The sequence below is a fragment of the Diceros bicornis genome, chromosome 7, assembly GCF_020826845.1.
Source record: "Diceros bicornis minor isolate mBicDic1 chromosome 7, mDicBic1.mat.cur, whole genome shotgun sequence".
Taxonomy (NCBI): domain Eukaryota; kingdom Metazoa; phylum Chordata; class Mammalia; order Perissodactyla; family Rhinocerotidae; genus Diceros; species Diceros bicornis.
The window spans coordinates 86,409,946-86,433,043 of NC_080746.1; the positions used below are offsets into that span (position 1 = coordinate 86,409,946).

Here is a 23,098-nt window from a genome sequence, read left to right on the forward strand (position 1 = left end):
ACTATTTAAATGGGCCACAGTCTTTGGATATAGGTCTCTAGAACATTCTCTGGGATCCCAAACTCTTCAGTGAAAGTCCCCCATGCCTTGAGAGACACGTGCAAAGCTTACCATACAGTGTTCAATATATGCAATAGGGTAATTATTTAAATTATACTAATGATTTTTCTCTGGGCCTTTGTGTCCTGGTTCCTGGTGCAGCCTCGAGGGGAGGAGGAAGACCACGAGGAGATGAGAAATGTTACAAAGGAAAGCAGAAGCACAAAGATGTTCTGACATTCAAGCCCAGCATGTTCCCTAAGACAATGGCCATGGCCGCGTAAGTCAGGGTGACACCGTCATGAGTGGGGGTTTTTCCAAATGCTGTTAGCTCCCATTTAGCATATCAAGGGTTTAACCTCAGGGTCGACCTGGAGAAAACCCACCATCTCTGGACCTGAGGGGATTTGAGGGGGAAGACAGAGGGAGGCAGAAAACCAGCACTGGGCATCTGATTTCCCTCAGGCTTCACTTTGGGCATCTTGACTGTAGCAAGGAAACGCTGAGGCACTGTCCATCATTCAGAGCACTGTGACAAGTCACTCCGGAGCTGCCCTCGCCGCTCCAGTCTGAGGCCCAGCCACGTGAACCTGGGTCTTGTTTCTGGGGATGCAGCCGTGACCCAGGATTCACTGAGAGCCATGCTGGGGGGCTGTCCAGAAGGTCTGCCAAGCAGAGGCCAAGGGTCTGTAGCAAAGACGTGCAGAGATGGCTGCCCAGCCACACCCAGGCTGCAGAGGGCCAGAGGGAGCAAGGGGAGGCTGAGGCAGACAGGAAGCACACCCACCCAAAGCATGGTCTGGACCAAAGGAATGGACACCACCACCCAGCCGTGGACCTTAGCTGGCAGGGCCCAGAAAGCAAGAGGATCTGTACCCCAAGTTCTTTCCTTCTATCCTGGAGGGGAACTAAAGCGGGACTCTGGACACTAGGAAACCTGAAAGCCCTCCAAAAGGGACCAGTTAAATTAATGGGTGGGACAAAACCTACACCTGACTGGACAGTTAATGTTTTCCTTGATGGGGTACCTGGGGCTCACAAAGAAGGCCCGATCTGCTAAAGACAACATAAAGAAATTATGTTTTCTTTGCACATCCAAAGTATAGTGGGAATTAAAATACACAACTCTGTTAAATATAAAAATTAAGTTCAAAGAGCTAAACAGCAAGATGCAGGGGTGAAATATGACCTGTTGGATTTTTTTAAAAAAGCAATATCATCAAGTATTTTATTTTGGCTGTATATATTAAGGTAAATAATTCCAGTGCTTACCCTCTGTCTTATGTGTCCTGCAGAAGGTTTGAATTTTGGAAACATCTGATGCCAAGTTCCTCAGGAAGATTTGCCTCTTTTGCTGAGCAATGGACAGCTCAGGACTGATCCAACGTTCTCCACATGAAACATACACCTATCAAGGAAATGAGCGTCTGATCCAGTGTACGCTTGTACACAGCAGCATTACCTGTAACAGCCCAAACTGGAAACAATCAAAATGTCCCACTGGTGAATGGTTAAACAAACTTTGGCACCATGGAATAATACTCAGGGATAAAAAGGCACAAACTACTGACAAACACAACAACTTCCATGGATCTCAAAGTACCTCTCCATACTATCTTTGCAACTTCCTTTGAATCTATAATTATTTCAAAATAAAAAGTTAAAAAAATATATATTTTTCTAAAGAAAAGAAGGAAAGGAGGGAGGGATCGAGGGACGGGGTAGGTAGGTATAAATCAGGGGTTTGCAAACTATGGCTGAGGCCCAAGTCTGGCCTGCTGCCTGTTTTTGTCAATAAAGTTTATTGGAACACAGTGATGCCCATTCATTTACTCCTTGTCTGTGACTGCTTTTGCGCCACAACAACAGAGTCGATGTTTCAATAGACACCACAGTGTCTACAAATATTTACTATCCGACCCTTCACAGAAACAGTTTGACAACCCCTGGTGTAAATGAACTTGCAGTATATGCACCAAAATGTTAATGTGGATATTTGTAGATGCTGAGATTATGGGTGATACTTTTTCTTCTACATTTTGCTTAAATGTATTTCTTAAATGTGTTTAAATGAATATATATTTCTTTGAAGCAAGAAGAAATAGAGTGAGATATTGAGGAAGACTCAGTAAGAAGAAAAAGAAACTCACTGCTGCATTTTATTGAGGCCACTCCCTGATCATTACACATTTTCCTACAGGGAAAACTTTCTCAAAAATGTCTTCTTTTTGAACAACAAGTTTCCTTTTCTCCTATGGACAAACTTAATCACGTAATGTTCCTGTTTCAACCTTCATGTTGGCTGCTCAGAACAGGGACAGGTTCATTTCTACATACAGGATCCCGTAACAACAACCACACCTGGGTCCACCCTCCCCTCCCTTTGCCCTGGTGGCCTCACCCACTTATCTTATAATTAAATTTATCTTTTTGTATCATATGTTTTAATGCAATCTACCCTAAATTCTTTCTAAAATAACAATGAATAAGCAAAGCAGCAAAAACAAACAAAAATATTAAAAGCAAACAAAGCAAAAACTTGGAAGTGATAGAATTCAAACAAGATCCACCAGATTCCAAGAGCACAGACTCTCGCTCTGCCCCACTGCCTCTGATCTTGGTCCTGGGGACCAACCCGCTGCCTCTGATCCTGGTCCTGGGGACCTCAGTGAAGACTCTATCAAGGGGTCTTTACACCCAGAACCTGAGTCGAGCTCTGATAACACGCTGCAAGCTTGCTTCTCTGCGTAGAGAATCTCAGCATCAATCAAGGCAGGTTTTTTTTCTCAAGCTGACACCTCAAATTGCATAAATGGGAGAAAAAGCAGGGCTGCTCAAGTCCTCTACTTCTCAGCCTTCTCCAGCCACCCCCACAGAGTATGTGAAAAACTAGACGTGATTTTTTTTTCTGAGAGATGAAATTATCATTAAGTAAGAAATCATTAAACAACTACATTTTGAAGGCCTCAAAAAGAGTTAGAGGATCTACTTCCCTCAGAGTAGGAAGGAATCACAAGTGGTTAATAATTCAGTCTTCCCCATTCCTGCCCTCATCTCTAAAGTGGGAATAAGGAGAGCATCCATCCACAGGGCCGTGATGAGCATTAAGTGAGTTAATTCATGTACAGCCCTGAAAATCACGCCTGACACCCAGTAAGCTCTCAGAGTTAGCTCTGGGTGTTACTTTCTGACGGTTGCTGAGTTGCAGTAATTCTGAGAGAAAATAAGAGGAAAGACAGAAAGCAGAGTCGTATATTTTAAAACTCTTTTCTGTTACTAGTATTCAAGTATTAATATTTCTAGTTCACATCGTGTGTTTACCAGTTCATCTCTCCGAAGGTCTTTCAGGGCAAAGATTTCCTGACCTTCTTCACTGAACAACCTCCGAGCTGCAGAAGGTAAATTTAAAGTCTCAGTGCACCTGTAACAAGAGACACAGCATGGACCTTGCATACAGAGAGCTTCCAGCAGAGAAGAGAGAAAACAAAGAAGTCAGGGCCCGATCATTCATGACCAGTCCCTCTGTGGGACTGTGAGTGAAGAGCCAGGCCCAGGAGCCCATCAGACCCTTGCAGTCTCAATCTCCCTCTCCAGGCTGTGGGACTTGGGCAAATTAGTGCACCTCTCTGAGCCTGAATGACTTACTTCCCAGGGTTGTTGTGAGAATTATGGGTTGATTTTGAGAAACAGTCAGCCCGGTGCCAGGCATGACAGGGAACCTGGCAGACGCACCATCGCGCGTTGCCCTCTCCTCACTGTGCCCCCCACTTCCTATTTGTGGGCCTTGGCTCCTCTCTTCCTCCTGCGAGAAACCTCTGCCTCGGCCTTTTCTGTGGAGGTTCTACTCTTCCTCCAAAGTCACACCCATCACCAAGCAGTTCCTCACCCCCCTCCTCCAGAAGGGATCTGTATAGCCCTTTAACTCCCTTTGAAGTAGGAACTTTTGCCCGGTTAGACATTAAACAGTGATTATTTTCCCAAATGAGCACTGGGCCGACCCTGTGGATACTGAGATGAATGATGCAGTCTCCCTGTTCCCTGAGGCACAACCTCTCCAGTCAGGTGGAGAGACAGAGCAGCAACCTGGGGAACATGAAGCAGTGGGTGCTGTTATAGGCACCTTGCCAGGATCCTGTGAGAACACAGAGGAAAAATAATGAATTCCTCCAGGGAAGCCTTATCGAAGGAAGCAACATCTGGGCTGGGACTTGATGGATGAATAGGAGTTCCTCAAGAAGAGGTGGGACCCAGAGAAGTTTTGTATGGCTGGAGCTGAGTGTATGGACAGGAGGAGGAGCCAGGTAAAGCTGGAAAAGAAGCCACGAACCAGCTGAAAGCACTTAGGATATTAGACTAATGACCATGGCCTCTGTCCCGTAAACGGACGGAAGTCACTGAAGGTATTAGAGCACAGGTGTGCTGTTATCAGAGCTGCTCTTTAGGAAGTTAACTGTCAGAAAGCTGGAAGATGGGCTGAAGGTGGGAAAGGCTGACGTCTGTCTAGCCAGTTAGGACAGAGACACAGAGGTAGGATCGTGGGAGAGGAAGTACAGCCAGAGGAGATGATGGAGCATTTCCTGAAGAACGCTGTTGAGAGGACCCTGCCATCGGGTGAGCACAAGTGAAAGATTCTTGCTAAGTACACTTTATATTAGAATCTACTGTCTATAGCAAATGAATTAGAAGTGACTTTATGCTCATCAGGAAGACTCGGCTGATGAAGAATATTTCTCCATTTTATGACCTTAGATGAGATAAAGCAATTGAGCAGATAATTCAGCCCTCCATTTCTCTGAGGGGTCTTAGAAGGAAATAAGCCAGTGGGAAAATCTCTGCTTCTCAAGTCACAGCTCTGGAGGCTGAAGGGCCAGTGAGGCCTGGGCCACGTCAGGCATTCATGGGAGGGGAGTGGGAGGGAACTGTGAGAGGATTGAGCCCCAGTCACAAGATGTGCCTGATTCTCTTTGGGTGCTGCCCAAGACCCAACCCAATTCCTTCTACTGTCCCCAAATCTATATCTTTACAAGTCCAAGCATTTACAGCAGGACCTGAGAAGAGTTACCATCATCATTATCTGCCTCCACACAAATTTTCCTGGGAGAATGTCTGGCCTATGGGAGTGTCCTGTTTTAGGACGACCAGTGAGAGAACAGAAGGAATGGCTGGTTGATGAATCTTTCTTCCTTCCTTTTTAGAAACTCTAGTTTTAAAAGTGCCAAATTCGATTGGCCCATGGAGGTGGGTTGGAGAGGATTGGGATAAGCTGTTTCCTCTGTATTTAATTCCTCTACCTAGTTCACACGCCAGGCAACGTAAATGGGGAGGGGAGAGAGAAGAACTGGCTCTCAGGTCCCTAACAAGGACTGTGGAGTCTGGAGTCAGGTTGCCTGGGTTCACATTCCAGCCCTCTCATGGACCGGCCGCGTAACCCTGGAGAAGTTACTTAGCTTCTCTGAGCCTCATTTGCCCCATCAGTAAAAGACAGATACAGCAGTACTTAGCTTACAGGGCTATTGTACAGATGAAATGTCGGCGTACCTGTAGGGTGCCTGGCACACAAAGAACCAGCCACACTTTATTAAAACGGACCAAGCACTGCAAGCACAGCACTTCACGTCTGCTCCTTCACCTACTTCTCATGCCATTTCTGAGAGGCCCATTGTACTGATGAGGAGACAGCCTGGAGGTCAAGTTCCTTGCCCAGGTCACGTAACTGCTTAGCAGGAGAGCTGAAGTTCAAACCTGAATCTCTCTGGGTCTGTTACTACATCCCATGGCCTCCTGAGAGGGCATCATCACAGAATAATGAGATATTAGATCTACAAAGGGAGGAGACTGTGGCTGAGACGCTGAGAGAGCAGTTCAGGATTCCTCTGTCACGTGGAGCCCAAGGCCCTAGAAGTCAAGTCCTGTGACGCTCACAGCAGGAGTCAGGGCGGGGACACACAGCTGCTTGGGTTCACAGAGTCCAGAAAAGCAGGGTCTTCTCTCCGACGTTGCTTTCTCAGGACTGGAGTGGAGGAGCGACAGGTGGAGCTGGTTCCCTGAGGACGCGTTTCTATACCACCCAGGACGCCCTGCGAGAGAAGGCGGGAGCTGTGTCTCCCGGTCCCCAGACAGCCACAGCTCTGCAATCGTGGAGCCTTCACTCTCCAATCACTCACCAGGACGCCCCTCCCAGGAGCCCACTACATGCTTCCAGTTTATTCCAAAACAGTAACAGAACCCACGAGAAGCTATGGGAACCTGCTTGCTTCTCTCTTTGTATCTTTCTTCTTCCTGTGTTTATCTCTATTTTTGCATCTCTCTCATTTTCTCGCCTCTCCACGTGGCCTTCCCTGACAGTTGCCCTCACAAGGTTCTCTCTCCCTCCTGGTTATACATGAAATGATCCCTTGATCATTTGCACTTCTGTACAATTAAATACTGCCCTGGGTGGCTTTCTGCCTGTTTCAATAAGCAAGCTGTCTTCCCAACAAGTTAGGAGTTTCCTGAGAGCAAGGAAGGTCTCGCCTTTTTTTTTTTAAATCTCCTGCAGAACATCCAACACTGGCTGATGCCCATGATACGAACACAACAGATACTGAAAAGAATCCAGTTCTTTCTTCCCTTCTTCTTACTCTTCATCCAACTCTCCCATTCCACAAGGAGGAAAATGAGACTCAGAGAAGGGCAGTGCTTTGCTGAAGTTTTCGGGCCTGTTACTGGCAAACCTGAGGTTAACTCAAATCCAGTGGTCTTTCCAGTACTCCATGTTGCCTGCAACTTTGGGGATCAACAAAAACGTTCTGTATCTAATATTTTTAAATGGGGCTTATTATGCTATTAGATCTTCCTTTGGCTTTGTAGATGGAAGGACCAACATCAACAAAAAAAGACTCTTAAAACTGTCTGGCGTGAATTATTAAATAACTAAAGGATGGTATAATTTCCCTTAAATTCTGTAAGACTGCCACCTCATATTCAACAAGATATATTTTGCAAAAAAGTTTAGACCAGATGCTCTACTTTGAACAGTTATCAAATTCCACGGGAATAATTTTTGTTTTGGAAGGAGAATACTGATCAAAAGAAAAATTACAACATATTTCACAAATAAGATACAGGGTAGTAACATTTAAACATTGGTTTAAAGTAGATCACTGCCCAGCCCTCAGTTCAAACAAATATAAACTAAAGAAAAGTCCTGTAAAATTGTGAAATATATTTGTAAAAATGGGAATACTTTATATTTACAGAGTTGGTAGTTCAGAAGCTAGGGGCAATTGCCTTCAAATTTTGGGAAAAAATGTATTAATTAGCATTGGTTTCATGGACTCACATAGTTGACGTACTTCACAGATTAAAAACTCCAGAAACGTTACATTAACAACTCTTTTCTTATGTAGGTACATATGTATTTTGTGTTATGCGTTATATACAGTCATTCAGGCACGTGAGTGGAAAACACCTCTGCATTAGGACAGTAAGTACTTACCTCTCCAAAAGCTGGTGAAATTTAGTCTGCTTTGTTTCTGTTTCAGAATATTTAGTGACATAGTTTTTCACATTCTCTTTCCTTTCGGTGTCAACCTTTCTGAAACAAATGATCCAAGATTTGATTGATATGTCAGCATATATGGTCAATTATCTTTCAATTGTTTAAAGATGTGAAAAAATTATGAGATTTTAATTTATCATGATTCTCCCCAAAACAATCTGCCTTTCTTAAAAAAAAATAGGCTTTCAAAAACTATCACGATTAAATATTAAACTTTATAAACATTTATACTCTGAGCAATTTACATAAGAAATTTTCAATATTTTAATCCTCTTCTATGAATGCTGAGATGTAAATTTATGAACTTCAAAGAAAATGCAGAGATTACATTCACTTCACCTGTGATGTTTTATTCATATATTGTTCATATTCATATGTTTATTCATATATCATTCATATATTGTTTAGGTTGTTAATCCAAACCTAAAAATTATTAAACTGAAGAATGAACAATGACGATCATAGAAAAAGGATGCTTAATGGAATAGACATCTCTTCAAATTTTCAAGTTAGGAAACTGTTCTGTGTATTTCCAGAATCTCTATATTTTATTAAATGAAAGAAATAGTGGTCAAATATAGTTGTTAGTTCATTCATTCATTCGAAGTGGTAATCAGATATAGTTCATCATTCATTCATTCATTCATTCAGTAAGCACTGATTTAGGGCCTACTGTGGTTCCTAAATCATGTAGTGCATGACCTAACACTCGATTAACCGGGATGCACCGTCCCTGACATTCCACAGCAGACAGCACAGACATGGGGAACAACACGTCACCCCTGCGCTCTGTCTCCTGGTTGGAGACAGAAGCAGATAATCAAAGGCAGAGTGCTGGGGGCTGTGGTGGTGGAAAGCCCACAGTGACCAGAGCAAGTGAGGGCACAGAAGCCACAGCCAGCTCGGGAGTGGGGAGGGAAATGTGGAGTTCAGAGTCACATCTAGAAATGACGTACAGACTCATTCTCTCGACTAATTGACAGGATCTTGTTACCCACTAAGGTAATGATCAACTAAGTCATGATCAAATGCTGTTTGATTTCCTTTGGCTTTGTAGATGGAGGAACCAACAACAACAAAGGCTCCTCAAAACTGCCTAGAATGAATTATTCAATAACTAAAGGCTAGCATGCTACAGAGCAGGATTTGGTTAAAATGGATGTATATTTTATCATTCTAGCATGATTTTGCCTGTAAAGACACTACCTAGCACAACCCTCTTTCTTCTTATAAATAAGTTTCAGGTTAATGCAGGTACTGTAGCCCTATATGTCATTAGCATTTACTTCTTCTGGAAGAGAAGATATTTAACTTGGATACATTAAAACAGCACAGCAGGGCTTCCACCATGCACAACTCTGCGATGCCGTTCCTACAGAACACGATGTGAACAGTGCTTTCTGGAGCTGGGCAACACAGCGCCCTGTAACGTCAGCCGAAACTTTTTCCATTTAACCCTCTGTTACCAGGGCTTACATAAAGCTCTGGGGGAAAAAATGCTATTGACCTTGTAGAAAACTTTCTGAATCAGCCAAGAAAAATTAAACTATATTTATTAGGGTTTTAGCATCCAGCGTATCCAGTGTATTTTAATTATCTGGGAATAATTAATTCATGTAGTGAACAAAGTGAATATCTCATGAACCAGGACACACCACTCCAGTGGCACAGACCCCCGGACACTTCCACACACACTCTGATAGAACAGTTGTCCAAATTAACAAAGCCCTCAAACTACATTTGGATCACCTGATCGAACCATGCATTTTAAAACATTAATGTGAAAAGATAAAATCTGTACATAATTTTGAGCCACAAAGATACAGACTAAGAAAAAAATAAATGTAGGAAGGGACAGAAATTATTTGTTAACTTTGGATATTAAAAAAAAGTCATATTCTACTTTAAGGGCCCTCACATTTTACACCTAGCAGAACGAGCTAATTACGAAATGTATGCGTCAAAGATTTCAATTTCAGGCTTGACTTTACTTTGAAGATTAATTTTTTACTTTATCATCTTTACAGGCAGTTCAGTGGACAGCCCATCTGAATGTTACTCCTTGTTCAGCGATGTATGAAGTATATTTAATCAACGTGAAGAAAGTAATATTAAACTGTTATCAGCAGCCTCAAATATTCTAAACATCTCAAAAGAAAGGTCAAGAGGTAATATCACTGCTAATAATATGAGAAACAATGTGTTTAACTCATTCTTTACATCAGAACTTTGCACTGATCTATGATTCCTTTTGTCATAAAATGTAATGAAAACATAGCAGGTGATTTTTCTCCAAAGTTGGAGAAATATTGGCTGTTTGGGAAGATTTTATCCCAATCTTATAACATAAGCTATACTGCAGATTGATGCTTTTCTAGGATAAGCTTTTAAAATGTTATTTCAAGCCAAGGATATAAATTATATAAAGTTATATTTTGAGAACTATATTTATTCATTAAATATGCCAAAGATCTCAATGTAAATAATTGTACGTAATAATAACTTCAAAAAGGAATTACAAAATTATATTTAAGAAGCAATTTATGAGCTCAGTTATATCAAAATACATTAATAAAACTCAAACAAAAATGCCAATTCAAAAGAGACATTGACCATAAAACTTTTTTAATCAGAACTACTCATTTCCAACTCATTACTTTTCCCATGCTTACCCTAAATCAGCAGAATTCAAATTAAGTTGCTGACATAGAAACTAAATGAATCTTACTATCTATTTCATCTCCAAATATCAATATGAGAGCCCTTTTTAAAAAATAAACACAGAATTCTCCCAGAAAAACATCTTTAATCAAGAAGACAAAAATCTGTAGAAATTAGAGAGTGTATTTAATGAAAAACATGAGCAAGTTGTTCTTACTGCATTTTCCGCCCAGGTGAGATGTCTGGACTGGTTACAATAAGGGCTCTGTTTTTATTCTTGTCTCCATTCCGCAAAACTCTGAGTCTCAAGGGCACGCATGGCTCCGGTGTCTTCCAGACGGGTTTCTTCAGGGGAGGGCTGTTTGGAACAAGCAGTCCTTCTATTGGCCAATCAAACTCCTTCAGAAAGAAGTGGCAAAAAATTGATAGTAAATAAGTAAGAAGAGTCATTTCTAGATATAAAAAATAAACTAATAGATACATAAAAACTAATAGATATAAAGATATAAAACTCACTGCTTATCCCTTTCATCTTTCATTCATTCATCAAATATGTATTGGGCCCCTAAGATGTTCCAGACAATTCTAATTAATGTTTTATTTGAATAAAGAGGAAAGATAGTAATTTTTTGAAAGTATGTAAAACTTGTGTTATTTTACAACATGGAAGATTTGTTCCCTTTCAGAGAAATATTATTCTATAAAAATAGAACTGGATGAACTTGGAATGTTTTTTGCTCATGAGTGAAATACCTTTAATCAATATGAAGAAAGGAAGAATGTGTGAAAAGCGGTTTTACAACCTGAAATAATATTCTCTTAAACTAAATCTATTTGACAAAGAAGAATATATTTGGCGAACACTCCAAAAAACAGAGTGAGATGATAAACAAATTTCAGATGTTTCAGTTGTAGAATTCAGTTACTTTATATCTATTCATTTATTTATTAATTCATGCATTATCTAAATATCTATTAATTGTTTACTATACTCCAGACACAGTGCTAAACACTGGAAATAAAACTATGAACAAGACAGGATACTTTTCCTCAAGGAATTTCTAGCAAATGCTCAGAAACTTACCTGAAAATACAGTGGCAATTACAATAGCATAAGTCTAACAGCAACAGGGTACGAGGTGTGATGGGACCACATAGGACCAGAACCTAACTCAGAAATGCCGTGTAACAGACCTGCAGCCATGGTAGGAATTGGTGCAGTACGGGAGGGGTAACAGGATGGGGCAGTGTTTGTACCAGACTTGGCGATTAACAGAACACGACGTCTGGGGATAAAGGAAGCAAGGATGTCTCCCAGGTTTGTAGCTTCTCCCGGGTATTGCCATTCACAGAAACAGACAATTATGGAAGACGAGTAAGTGAGGGCAGGGGTGATCAGACATGATGCTGTGAGGCAAGGTCCCAGCTCTGTCTTTTTTTCTATCTGCATAAACAATTGTCCTGACAGCATTTAATTCCCCATTAATCTGCAGTAACCATCCTGTAAAATATCACAATCCCATGTAAGCGTGGGTCTATTTCTGTGTGTTCTGGTCTCTTCAATTCGTCAGTTTCTCTGTCTCTGTACAGGACCAGACTGCCTCGTGTACACCTGCTGCTAAGTCTTGACTTTGGGTAGGGCAAGTACCTCCACCTTGTTATCCTTCTTTGGAAATTGGCTCTCGTTGGCCTTTGGCTATTTCGTATATATTTAAAAGTCAGCTGGGTTAGTTTTTTTTAAGTCTGTTTGGGATATAAACACTCTGTAGCAAGTGAAGTAATTTTCTATCAACTCCATTTTGGTAAGTTTTTTTTTCTTGTATGTGTGTTGAATCATGTAAAGCTCCTTTTCCTGCATTTATTGAGATGTGCTTATATGATTATTTATCCTTTCATCAGCTATGTGTTAATTACATTAATCAATTTTTTAAAATTTAAACCAATCTTGCATTCCGGATCAATCCAAATTGGTCACAATGTATTATCTTTTTTAATAGATTGCCGAATTGAATTTACTAATGTTTTCTTTAGGATTTGTACATGTCCATTCATAAATGAAATTAACGTGTAATTTTCTCTCTTTTTTAAAAAAATAATTACCTTCCGAAGTAAATATCTTTTCTTTTCTTTTTTTCTGCTGGGAAAGAATCCCCCTGAGCTAACATCTGCTGCCAATCTTCCTCTCTCTCTCTTTTTTGTCCTCCCCAAAGCCCCAGTACCTAGTTGTATATCCTAGCTGTAAGTCCTAGTTCTTCTACGTGAGCCGCCACCACAGCATGGCCGCCGACAAATGGTAGGTCCAAGCCCGGGAACCAAACCCGGGCCACCAAAGCGGAACACACCAAACTTTAACTGCTGGGCCATCAGGGCTGGCTCCATGTGTAATTTTCTTATACTATCCTTGTCAATGTTTGGTATCAAGTTTATCCTAGCCTCATGAAATGAGTTAGGAAGTGTTGCTTGTTCTGTAATCATCTGAAATACTTATTTCTTCCATGTTTGGAAGAATTTGCCAGTGAAACTCTTTGGTCATGGTGTTCTCTTTGTGGGGAGATTTTAACTACTGCTTCTATTTCTTCTCTGATTATTGCACTATTCAGGCTTTCCATTTCTTCTTGACTCCGTTCTGTTAAATTACTTTTGTCCAAGCATTTGACCATTTTATTTATTTATGTTATAATATGTATTACCATTACGTTACTTATAATACCCTTTTATTATTTTATTAATCTCTCAGCATCTATATTTATATCTTTCTTTTATTCCTAATATTACTTACCTTTACTCTTTTTTTGTTAATTAGTTTGGCCAGGTAAATCCATTTTATTAATACTTTAAAAGAAGAGCCAATTTTTGACATGTTGATTCTGTTTTATATGTATCATGTATTGTATCGATTTCTCATCTAATTTACCATTTCCTTCCTTCTAATTCATTGAGCGCATTCTGCTGTTATTTTCCTAACTTCCCAGGTTGGATGCTTATCTCATTAATTTTTAGCTCCTCTCCTTTTTCAATATAAGTATTTAAGGTCACAAATTTCCCTCAAATGCATTTTAGGTGCATCCCGCACATTTTACTTTGGTTCTAAATATTTCTTTTTGAAATTTTCATGATGATTTCTTCATTGCCCTATGAGTTAGTTAAAATAGCTTTTAAAATTTCCCGGTATAGGGCCTCTACATCTGCTGGCATGTAGACCAATAAGACCAAGACATGTGGCCTTTAGTTTATGGAAGGAGAACATTATTAAAAAGCTAGTACAATAAGTAATAATTTACTAGCTTATATCCCCTCGAAAAATCGTTAAACACTTGCAATTATACTGAACAATCACAAAGTTCAGGAAAATGTGTTTTAAATAAATTATAAACATTATCTGAAAGTTGTGTAGATCAAATATTCTGAAATGGCATCTAATTATAATGCTCTCATTTGTTTTTGAGATGACTGAGTAAATAACACTAATTGCATTTAATTAAGAGAAAAGCAGTATAAATAAATGTTTAAAAATCTCATGATGTTTTTCAGTCTAATGTTTTTTCCTTTATTTTTTAATATAATATTTTGCTTAGTAAATGTGTTCATAACAGTGACATACAATGAGGCTAACATCACACTTCTAAAAAAGAGAAATTTAAATTAATGAAGTTTTATTGTACTCCTGACCTTCACTGAGAACCTGTATGGAATTTAAATTATAAAGGGCAGACTATCAAGTGTTTATCTGGATATGTGTCTATTATTACGAATGGAGCAACATGGGGTCACTTTTTCTTACTACTGTTACTGAGAAGAAATACCAAAGGTGAGGACAAACTAATTGTATATTTTCATCGGAAACTCTCCTATTGCATAAAGGTTTTACTTAACATGCGAAGTGGTGGAGGAGTGGATTGCATAACTTCTTCAAGAAGTAAGTTCGGGACTGATCTGTAACTCTCATACAACAAAGAAATTAAGCAATTCAGAGCAAATCAACATTTGCACTAGTTTGAGACATAAACTATCATGAAGCAAGAGTGGGAGAGACGGAGGAGAACAGTCTTCGCATTACAAAATTACTGTCACATTGAAGTCTTGGTGTAAAATAGCTAATCTTTCCCCCTTTCTGTCTTTTCTGAACCATGGAAGGGAAAGCCAAGAGACATAGGATTCTCCCTTGAGCTTAGTCCGTGCGAACAGTCAGCTCACAGTTAGGATGTGAAACTAAGATTTTTTTTTCAATATTCCACGCATGTTAGAATTCTGTTGAACTTGTCTGAAATGTGCTATCTCAGCTCCTAGTTATTTTTAGATCCTTCCACTCCCTAAACATGTGCCATGACGAGTGGTAACCACTGCAGATGTGGCTTGAGCACCTCAGGAGCACTGCTGGCTTCAGGAGGCTTCCTTTGCTTTCCAGTTAGGTGACAGAAGCCCAGGAGTCTTCTTTTTTTTAATATGAGACATCACAGAAACCCAACCAAAGAGATGAAGAATTTCCATGGGTTTCAAAACTTTTTCCAAATGTGTGAGCTCTCCCTGGCAGCTCTTCCTTTAAGGGATATATATATTTTTTTTTGGTGAGGAAGATCAGCCAATCCTCCTCTTTTTGCTGAGGAAGACTGGCCCTGGGCTAACATCCGTGCACATCTTCCTCCACTTTACATGGGAGGCTGCCACAGCACGGCTCTCCAAGTGGTGCATCAGTGCACGCCCGGGATCATGAACCGGTGAACTCCGGGCTGCCACAGCGGAGCGCACGCACTTAACCGCTTGCGCCACCCGGCCGGCCCCACCCTTTAAGGGATTTTAAACCTTGTTCTAATGTTTCAGGCACTTTCACTTTGTCCTTCATAGAAAGAGAAATATGGCGCCAGGATAATGAAGGACAAAACACCCGTGGATTAAGCTGGCTGGAGAGCTGTTTCCTCCCCTCCACTCTCCCCTTTGGGATTCCAGGTTCCACTGGTTTCTTTGCTGGTTTTCTCTGTGTCCGGCTCCTCCAAGCACAGACACACTGTCAAGAGACCTTTGAGGGGCCGGTTCCTGACACTGATGATTCTGCTTTCCTTTTTCTCCTCTCTCTCCTAAACAGTGATCTAAATTTCTTAGTGAAATTGGCCCACCTTCATCTATTTATTATTAATAAACTAACAGATTCTTCAATTTTCTCTCTTGGGTCTTCCTAACTTTCCTTTTTTTCCCTTTATACTGACAGCTAATTATCATCATTTCTTAACAGATTCATAAAATGTGTGCTTTTAACTTTCTTTTAACATGGGCCCCTCCAAATAGATATATTTTCATTTAGTAACTTAGAAATTTTAAAATCACTATCCAGTGGCTCATTCCAAAATCTTAAGTCTCTTCAGACTCACTTTTTGCACTGATTTCATCCTTGAATATGAAAATCCATTGCTCCTTACCTTTAAGTGTTTACAACTACAACTTCTCAATTTACAACTTTTTCCCCAGGGAGTAAGAAAATAACTTGAGTTCCTAGAAATTATTCCAGTGAACTTAGTCACAGAATAAACTAAAATAATTCATTAATCTTTTGTTTTTAGAAAGTTTTAACATATTTTTAAAATACTGATATCCTAAGATACATGAAATTCTATTTGCTCCTAAGACATAGTATCAATTGCCTTTTAGGATGAACAATATTTTAGAGTAAGAACAGCATGAAATCAGTTCTAAGAGCAGCTGTCACCACTGAGAGGTAAATAGTTTGGTATTAATGCAGTCTGGGTCACCCCAAAAATAATTCACATTGTCTGTATTTCCCTAAATCTTCCCTTGGTCATCAGTTTATTTTGAAAGTTTCTTGTCAAGGAATTAGCAGGAGAATTTGAGTCTCACTCAGGATAGTGTTTCTTAGACGGTTTTCCTAGACTCAATCTTTTGACTTAATTTTCAGGCCCTTTCAGACAATCGGCCTGGCTAACTTTCCTCATGCGGGCTGTGTGACTGAACAAGCTGGCTCAGCAACAGCCTTGGTTTCTGGGCACCAAACTTTCCCTGTGAGTTTCTTCTTTCTCCCTTCTTTGTCCTTCTTCATCAAGTCTGCCTCCTTCTTTTCTGGTTCCTTCCTTTTTGACACACAGCCTATACCTCTTAAACTGTGACCTCCATGAAGGTAGGAACCATGTCTATCTCCTTCTTTGCTCTGTCTGCATTGACTAAATAGACAATAAATAATGGTTAGATAAGTAGTGAGGCTGGAAGATTAAATCTGGAATAAAGTTAGCACATATATTCTTACAGTGACCAAAGTGTTCTGAATCCTACAATATGAATGTCACACTTCCTAGTTGCAGTTTATTTATATGGAAAGTCTTTCCAAACAAAATGTTAATTTCATTTAATTATACACTGACAAAATCATCCTTTTGCTTAAAAAATTAATTATGTGGAAATGGGACTGGAGAAAAATATCGTTCCATCAGATAAGAAGGATCCAGACTTCAAGTAAAACAAATTGCATTTAATTTGAATAAGAACTATCTGAATTCCCTGCTTGGTAAGTATTTTCTTCTCTTCCTCAAACATTTCAAGAAATAGCAGGACCCTCAGGCTGAGTCATTCTGAAATGTATAGTCAATTTGTCTCACTTTAGCTAATTTAGTGCCTTACTCCTTTCCCTTCAGTTTACAAGTGAGGGCCAGACTTTTGTTGAAGTATAGTGACTTCTCCACTCCACCCAAAAGTTACTGGGCCGTTTGAATGGCTGGAGAACTTTGAAGTAGTCCATTTTCATTCCTAAGATCATTTAGCTGTCACATCCCAGACTATTAGAAAAATGTTATTTTTTTAAGGTAAATGTTAAAAGGAACCTGGTTAAATTAGGTTTCCTAATGAAAGTACCATTCATCATTTAAATCAATGAATTAATTAACTGAATTACTTTACTTGTATACTGAGGTTAAAAAATTGTAAGCACAGTATCTGTGAAATTTGCAATAGTCACAGTTTTCTCTCTTTCCTGATATGAGAAAGTACACTTCCTTACCAGGCATCCCTGTCCACCCCCATCCCATTAGGTGGGTAGGAAACTTGATATTCCAGTTCAAGGTGTCCCAGTTTCTGTCAATTTGGAAAAGCCTTTTTTGTTTATTTTTTAGCTCTGTGCTTTCGGATACATATTCAATTGAATTGAAGGTTCAAACTTCTTACCAGAACTGCTGTTTCCTTTCAAGGATATACCCCTCCTTTCCCCTTCCCCAACGTGGTTTCTGGGTGTAGATGAAAGTTCAATGAACCGTATACCACCGAGAAAGGGGCCCAGGGTCTATACTGTGGGTACTCGTCCTCGATCCTCAGAGACCCCTAAGGATATGCCTCTTGTCCTCTTTAGCCACTAGGCAACTGCTGGCACTTGCTCACCACCAGTTGAGGAGAAAGTTATCCTTCATGCTCTCTGGGTTTCAGCCTCTGCCCTTCCTGAACCTCTGAAGAAAAATCTACAATTAGTACAATTCATGGTTTTTCTCTTGGCCTATTGGTCTCTCTGTGCCACCCCTCCACCCTTGGCTCCACGTTGTCTCTCAATACTGCTGCAAACCCTGAGTCTGAGATCATAACGCATCTAGCCACTGGCTCAGGCCACCCAACCCACAGCCTCTGGTGTTTTGAAGAACTCCTTCCTCTCTCAACAAAGGTCAGCTTTCTAGATTGTTGCTTCACTACAGTCTAAATATAAGAGCATCTTTAGGGGCCGGCCCCATGTCTTAGTGGTTAAGTGCGTGCGCTCTGCTACTGGCGGCCCGGGTTTCGGATCCCGGGCGCGCACCGACACACCACTTCTCCAGCCATGCTGTGGCGGCGTCCCACATACAGCAACTAGAAGGATGTGCAACTATGACATACAACTATCTACTGGGGCTTTGGGGGAAAAAAAGGAGGAGTGTTGGCAATAGATGTTAGCTCAGAGCCGGTCTTCCTCAGCAAAAAGAGGAGGATTAGCAGGGATGTTAGTTCCTGATCTTCCTCACAAAAAAAAAAAAAGAGCATCTTTGGGGCCCTGAGCAAGGACTTCTTAGTTTCAGATCCCATCCTTACTTCCCTTACAGCAGTGAGCCTCATTGATTCAATCAGTGAGGAGGCACAGGGAATTGTGATTTAAGGAGAAAGAAAAACTTGGTTGAGACCAGAAAATATGATAAAACAACTTAAAAAATCAGGATAAAATATTTTTTAAAAATCTTTTAGAACATATAATTGGCCTAGCAATAAAGCAAGACAGCCTAGAGACCCAGAGAGGTAAACACAGGGCTGCAGCTGGGTTTTATCTCAAAGGTGAATGCTAAAGGAAACCTGGTTAACTTGAGGGAATTTTCCAAACCCCAGTGAACTGCTGCTTCCACGGTCTTGCAGGGGACAAATTTCAGAGCCGAGCCTAGGTGGGAAGTCTGACAGGAGATCCTCTCCTCTCATAAAACAAGAATCACAATAGGATAAATTTCGTTGCAAAGGCAATCCAGAGAGATACCTCTCCAGGTGGTTGCAAGTAAAACAGACATCAAACATTTTCTCTGTGTGGAAGAGAAAAGTAATCTTCATTGTGAATTCATACCACAGGCTGACCCACCCCTGGAGTTTAAATAGACAAATATGAAGAGAAAATTAGTAATCTGAAAGAAAAATATCTGAAAATATGAAGCAAAAATGCATCAGAAGGAGGCAAAGAAATGGAAAATATGAAAGAGAGGTTAAGAGACAACAGGTCAAAATGGGAAGGTCTAGCATACACCTAATCAGAGTTTTCTATAAAGAATGGAGGGGGGATACAGGAGGGAGAATATTTGACGAGACAATGGGTGATTATTTTCCACAAATGATACAAGACATCAATCCACAGATTCAAGAACCCCAAGGAGGAAAAACAAAAAGAAATCCTCTCTCAGACAGAATATGGTGAAACTGAAGAATACTAAAGAAAAGAGAAGATTCTAAAAGCAGTCAAGGAGAAAAGATAGATTACCTTCAAAGGGATATTAGAACGATAGCCCACTCCTCAGCAACGACAATAAGGGCAGATGTCAGAGCATCCCTGACATCTTCACTTGCTAAGTGGAAAGACCTTCTGTGAATGAGGGCAAAACACAGACGTTTCCAGAGAAGTAAAAACTGACTTTGCTACCAGTAGCTGACAGAAGAGTGTGCTGGGCAAAGGAAAGTAACCCCAGTCAGAAGGACCGTGATGTAAGAAGGATTTATAAGGAGAAAGAGGAAAAATTGGGGGTAAATCTAAATAAATATTAACTACATACAACAATGTTAATATCTTGTGGAAATTTTTACAAAGATAAAATTAAAATACATGACAACAAAAGTGTATAAGTTGCAAATCAAATGAATCAAGGTAAAGTATTCTAATCTTCTCAATTATCTGAGAGAAGAGTAAATGTATCTGTTAACTTCAGATTTTGATCATTTACACATGTAAGCTAAAATGTTCAGAGTAACACCCACAACAGAAGAATGGAAATAGAGGATACAATTTCAAAACCAGTAGATGAGAAAACTGTGAGGAAAAAAACGCTCTGAAAGAATATAAGAATGGAGAAAAAATAAAACAGAGAAAAAACAAAACAAATAAAAAGCAAATAACAATCCAAATATGTCTGTTATTACAATAAATAGAAAAGACCAAATCTTTTAGTTTAGAGAGAAAGATTGTCAGACCATATTCTAAAATTAACTAGATGCTGATTACTGGAGACTCCTTAAAAGAGAAGAATATACAAATATAGAAAGTAAAAGGATAGAAAGAAGATATACGAGGCAAATAACCAAAAAAAGCTATTTCTACTAGTATTAGATAATTGAGACTTCTAGGGGAGCTAGAGAGAGTCTACATAATGATAAAGGTTTCAATTCACCAATGATATATAACATTTTTGAACATGTGTGTCTATGATCTAAATTTCAAAACACATAAAGTAACATTTGACAGACTACAAGAAGAAATAGATAAATTAATCTCCATAATGGAAGACTTAAATGCATTCTCCCTAATTAATTGATTGAACAACAGAATTAATTGATCTCTCACACCTAACAACTGCAAATCAAAACCTGCAGGGGATTCTCATAAGCAGTGACCACGTCCTGGGCCTGAAGATAAGTCTCAACAATCACGTCTTATACCGAGCGATACCACCTCATTAAGTCGGCCGCTGGGAAGGACCGGCCACATGTAGGTGAGCTTATTCCAGAGAGGATTTTCAACTCTGGAATGTTTCCACTGGCCTGGCTTACTGTTCCCTTCATGCTTTATGGCCCACCTAAAACAAAATAAAAGACAGAAAGGGATTTAGCAAGGTTAAATATCACTCCAAAATATTCATTGAGCACTTCTCTTGAACTAGGTAAAGACTCAATGTGAATTAAAAATCCAAATCTGATAACTTACTGTGCACAAGAGACACAAATGAAAGTATTCTTAAAATGAAAAAATAAAAATTTAAAAATCAGGAAAAACTGGAGATGTAATAATTGAAAGTGGAACTTGAGGCAAAAGGCAAAGTAGAATAACAGTCATTTTATAACAACAATGACTTACACATCAATAAACAGAAAAAAATCAAGCAAAACTTTTTAGACATTCAAAGAGATGTAGATATAATTATTACGGGAGACATCATCACATGAACGATAAATTATAAACTACCAGGTAAATTTTTTTGTTTTTTGTTTTTTTGAGGAAGATTAGCCCTAAGCTAACATCTGTTGCCATTCCTCCTCTTTTTTTTTTTTTTTTTGCTGAGGAAGACTGGCCCTGGACTAACATCCGTGCCCATGTTCCTCTACTTTATACGGGACACTGCCACAGCACGGCTTGATAAGCGGTGCATCGGTCCACGCCCGGGATCCGAACCTGCGAACCCCAGGCCACCGAAGCAGAGCACGTGAACTTAACTGCTACACCACTGGGCTGGCCCCCCAGGTAAATGTTTTTAAGTAATAAATAAGGACATAAAATATCTGACTGCTATAACTAATAAATGTAATATGACCATTTATTTATATACACTGCAGTCTTTCTCAACAATTCTTGGAACATTTGTAATATGTGCCACATACTAACAAAATAAACTTCAATACAGTTTTAAAATGAAAATTGAACAAGCCACACTTTGTGGCAAATGAGAGAATAAAATTAAATATAAATGAAAGTTTGATTTTATAATTTCAACCACAAGATAATTTTAAAAACAGTCTCTCTCCCAAAATACCATTATACCAGTTAGGGGAAAAAAATAGCATGATCAATACCTATTTAGAAAGCAACAAAAATAATAATGATGAAAATTTAAAGGATACATCTAGAATTATATTCAAAGGTAAATTCATAATGTTAAATGCTTATTTAATAAGAGCTAAATAGAGAAGGGAAATTAAAAAAGCATTCAACTCAATAATTTATTTCAAATATATATATAATATATATATTTGTCCCATGGAAAAAAGATGAAGGAAATAATAAAGATTCAAATAGAAAGAAATAATTTATAAAATAGAACATCAGTAGAATGGTTCAAAGAAATGTTTTTGAAATAAAAAATAAAATAGCAAATATCTTGCAAATAAATCTAGATTGATAAAAATATAATACAAACCAAATAAGAAGATTGAGCTAAATATTTAGCATAGAGAAGGTTAAGAGTATATTATGCATGAGTATGTTAATAAATGCAAAAATTCTTATGAAATAAATAAATTGAAAAAAACTCATAGATTTGAAATAGAAAACATACTCTTGCTCATATAACTTCACAGGTCACGGAATAGTTCATTTTCATGCAATATAGAATATTCTAAACCACAAAGATATAGAAAACTAGCTAATGCATTCCATGAAGGGGAGATAAGCTTCATCATAAAGTCAGTCACTGGTAATTTAAGAAGTAATATGGCAATCTTACTTAAAATTAAAGATGTGAAATTCCTAAATCAATATTAGCCAATAATATTTAACGTTATGACAAGAGAATAATCACTCTAGTTAAGTAATACTGAGCCTAGAAATGAAGTGATGGACATTTATTAATATAACAAATCACTGATTAATGAATGAGAAAACAGGAGCAGCCATCACTCATAATTTTCTAGCACACGTCACGGTCATCTGAGCCCGAAAGTTTTCTGAGATCGCCCAGCCCCATCAGAACCATCTGCAGCATTCAACCTTATGTTCGAGGGCCCAGGTTTCCCATAAGCTTGCTGGAAATTCTTGGGGCCGGGACACCGCGGGGTGGTGGTGGCAGGAAAGACCTGTGCCTTACCGACGTAGAACCTGTCCTCCATGACTGTAGAGCTGTCTGTGCTCCGATCTGAGACCAACACTCCCGCCTGCGCCCAGATCCTTATCCTCTCTCATCTAGAACTTTGTTCCTGCCCTGAACTACTAATTTGCCTGCCCTTCTGGGTCATTCCATCTGCATAATGTCTGACAGCTTGATATCATTAAAAAAAAAAAAGAAGAAGAACATTCTCTATACCCTACATCCACCTCCACCTTATCGCCTTACTGCTTTGTGTCCATTTCCAGCAAATTCCTTAAAGGACTCATCTCTTCTTCTCCTCCTTTTCCTCTTAAACGAATTCCAATTACACTTTCACGTCTGAACTCCAGTGAAACTTCCCCATCAGGGTCTTAACATTACCCACGCCAAAGGTCATTTCTTAAGATCTGACTGAAGTAACAGCCGTGTCTAACAAATGGTCATTCCCTCCTTAAAACACTTTCTTCACTTGAATTCCACGAAACCACATTCTCCTAATTTTCTCCCATGCTAGTAGCCAAAATTGTTAGTCCCCAAATGTGTGCTAGATGGTGGGAAATAAATCCTATGAAAATCCAGGGCC

The 23,098-nt window shown here is 39.4% G+C and overlaps 1 protein-coding gene across 1 annotated transcript in view; it reads right to left on the reverse strand.

Moving 5' to 3' along the window:
- DCDC1 (doublecortin domain containing 1) overlaps positions 1-23,098 on the reverse strand; it is a 394,249-nt gene that overhangs the window by 55,990 nt on the left and 315,161 nt on the right. The window contains exons 19-22 of the mRNA XM_058546317.1: positions 20,391-20,514; positions 10,458-10,639; positions 3,361-3,460; positions 1,312-1,447 (exon numbers count right to left, since the gene is read on the reverse strand). Coding sequence (XP_058402300.1) covers positions 1,312-1,447; positions 3,361-3,460; positions 10,458-10,639; positions 20,391-20,514 — 542 coding nt within the window. The remainder of the gene's footprint in view (positions 1-1,311; positions 1,448-3,360; positions 3,461-10,457; positions 10,640-20,390; positions 20,515-23,098) is intronic.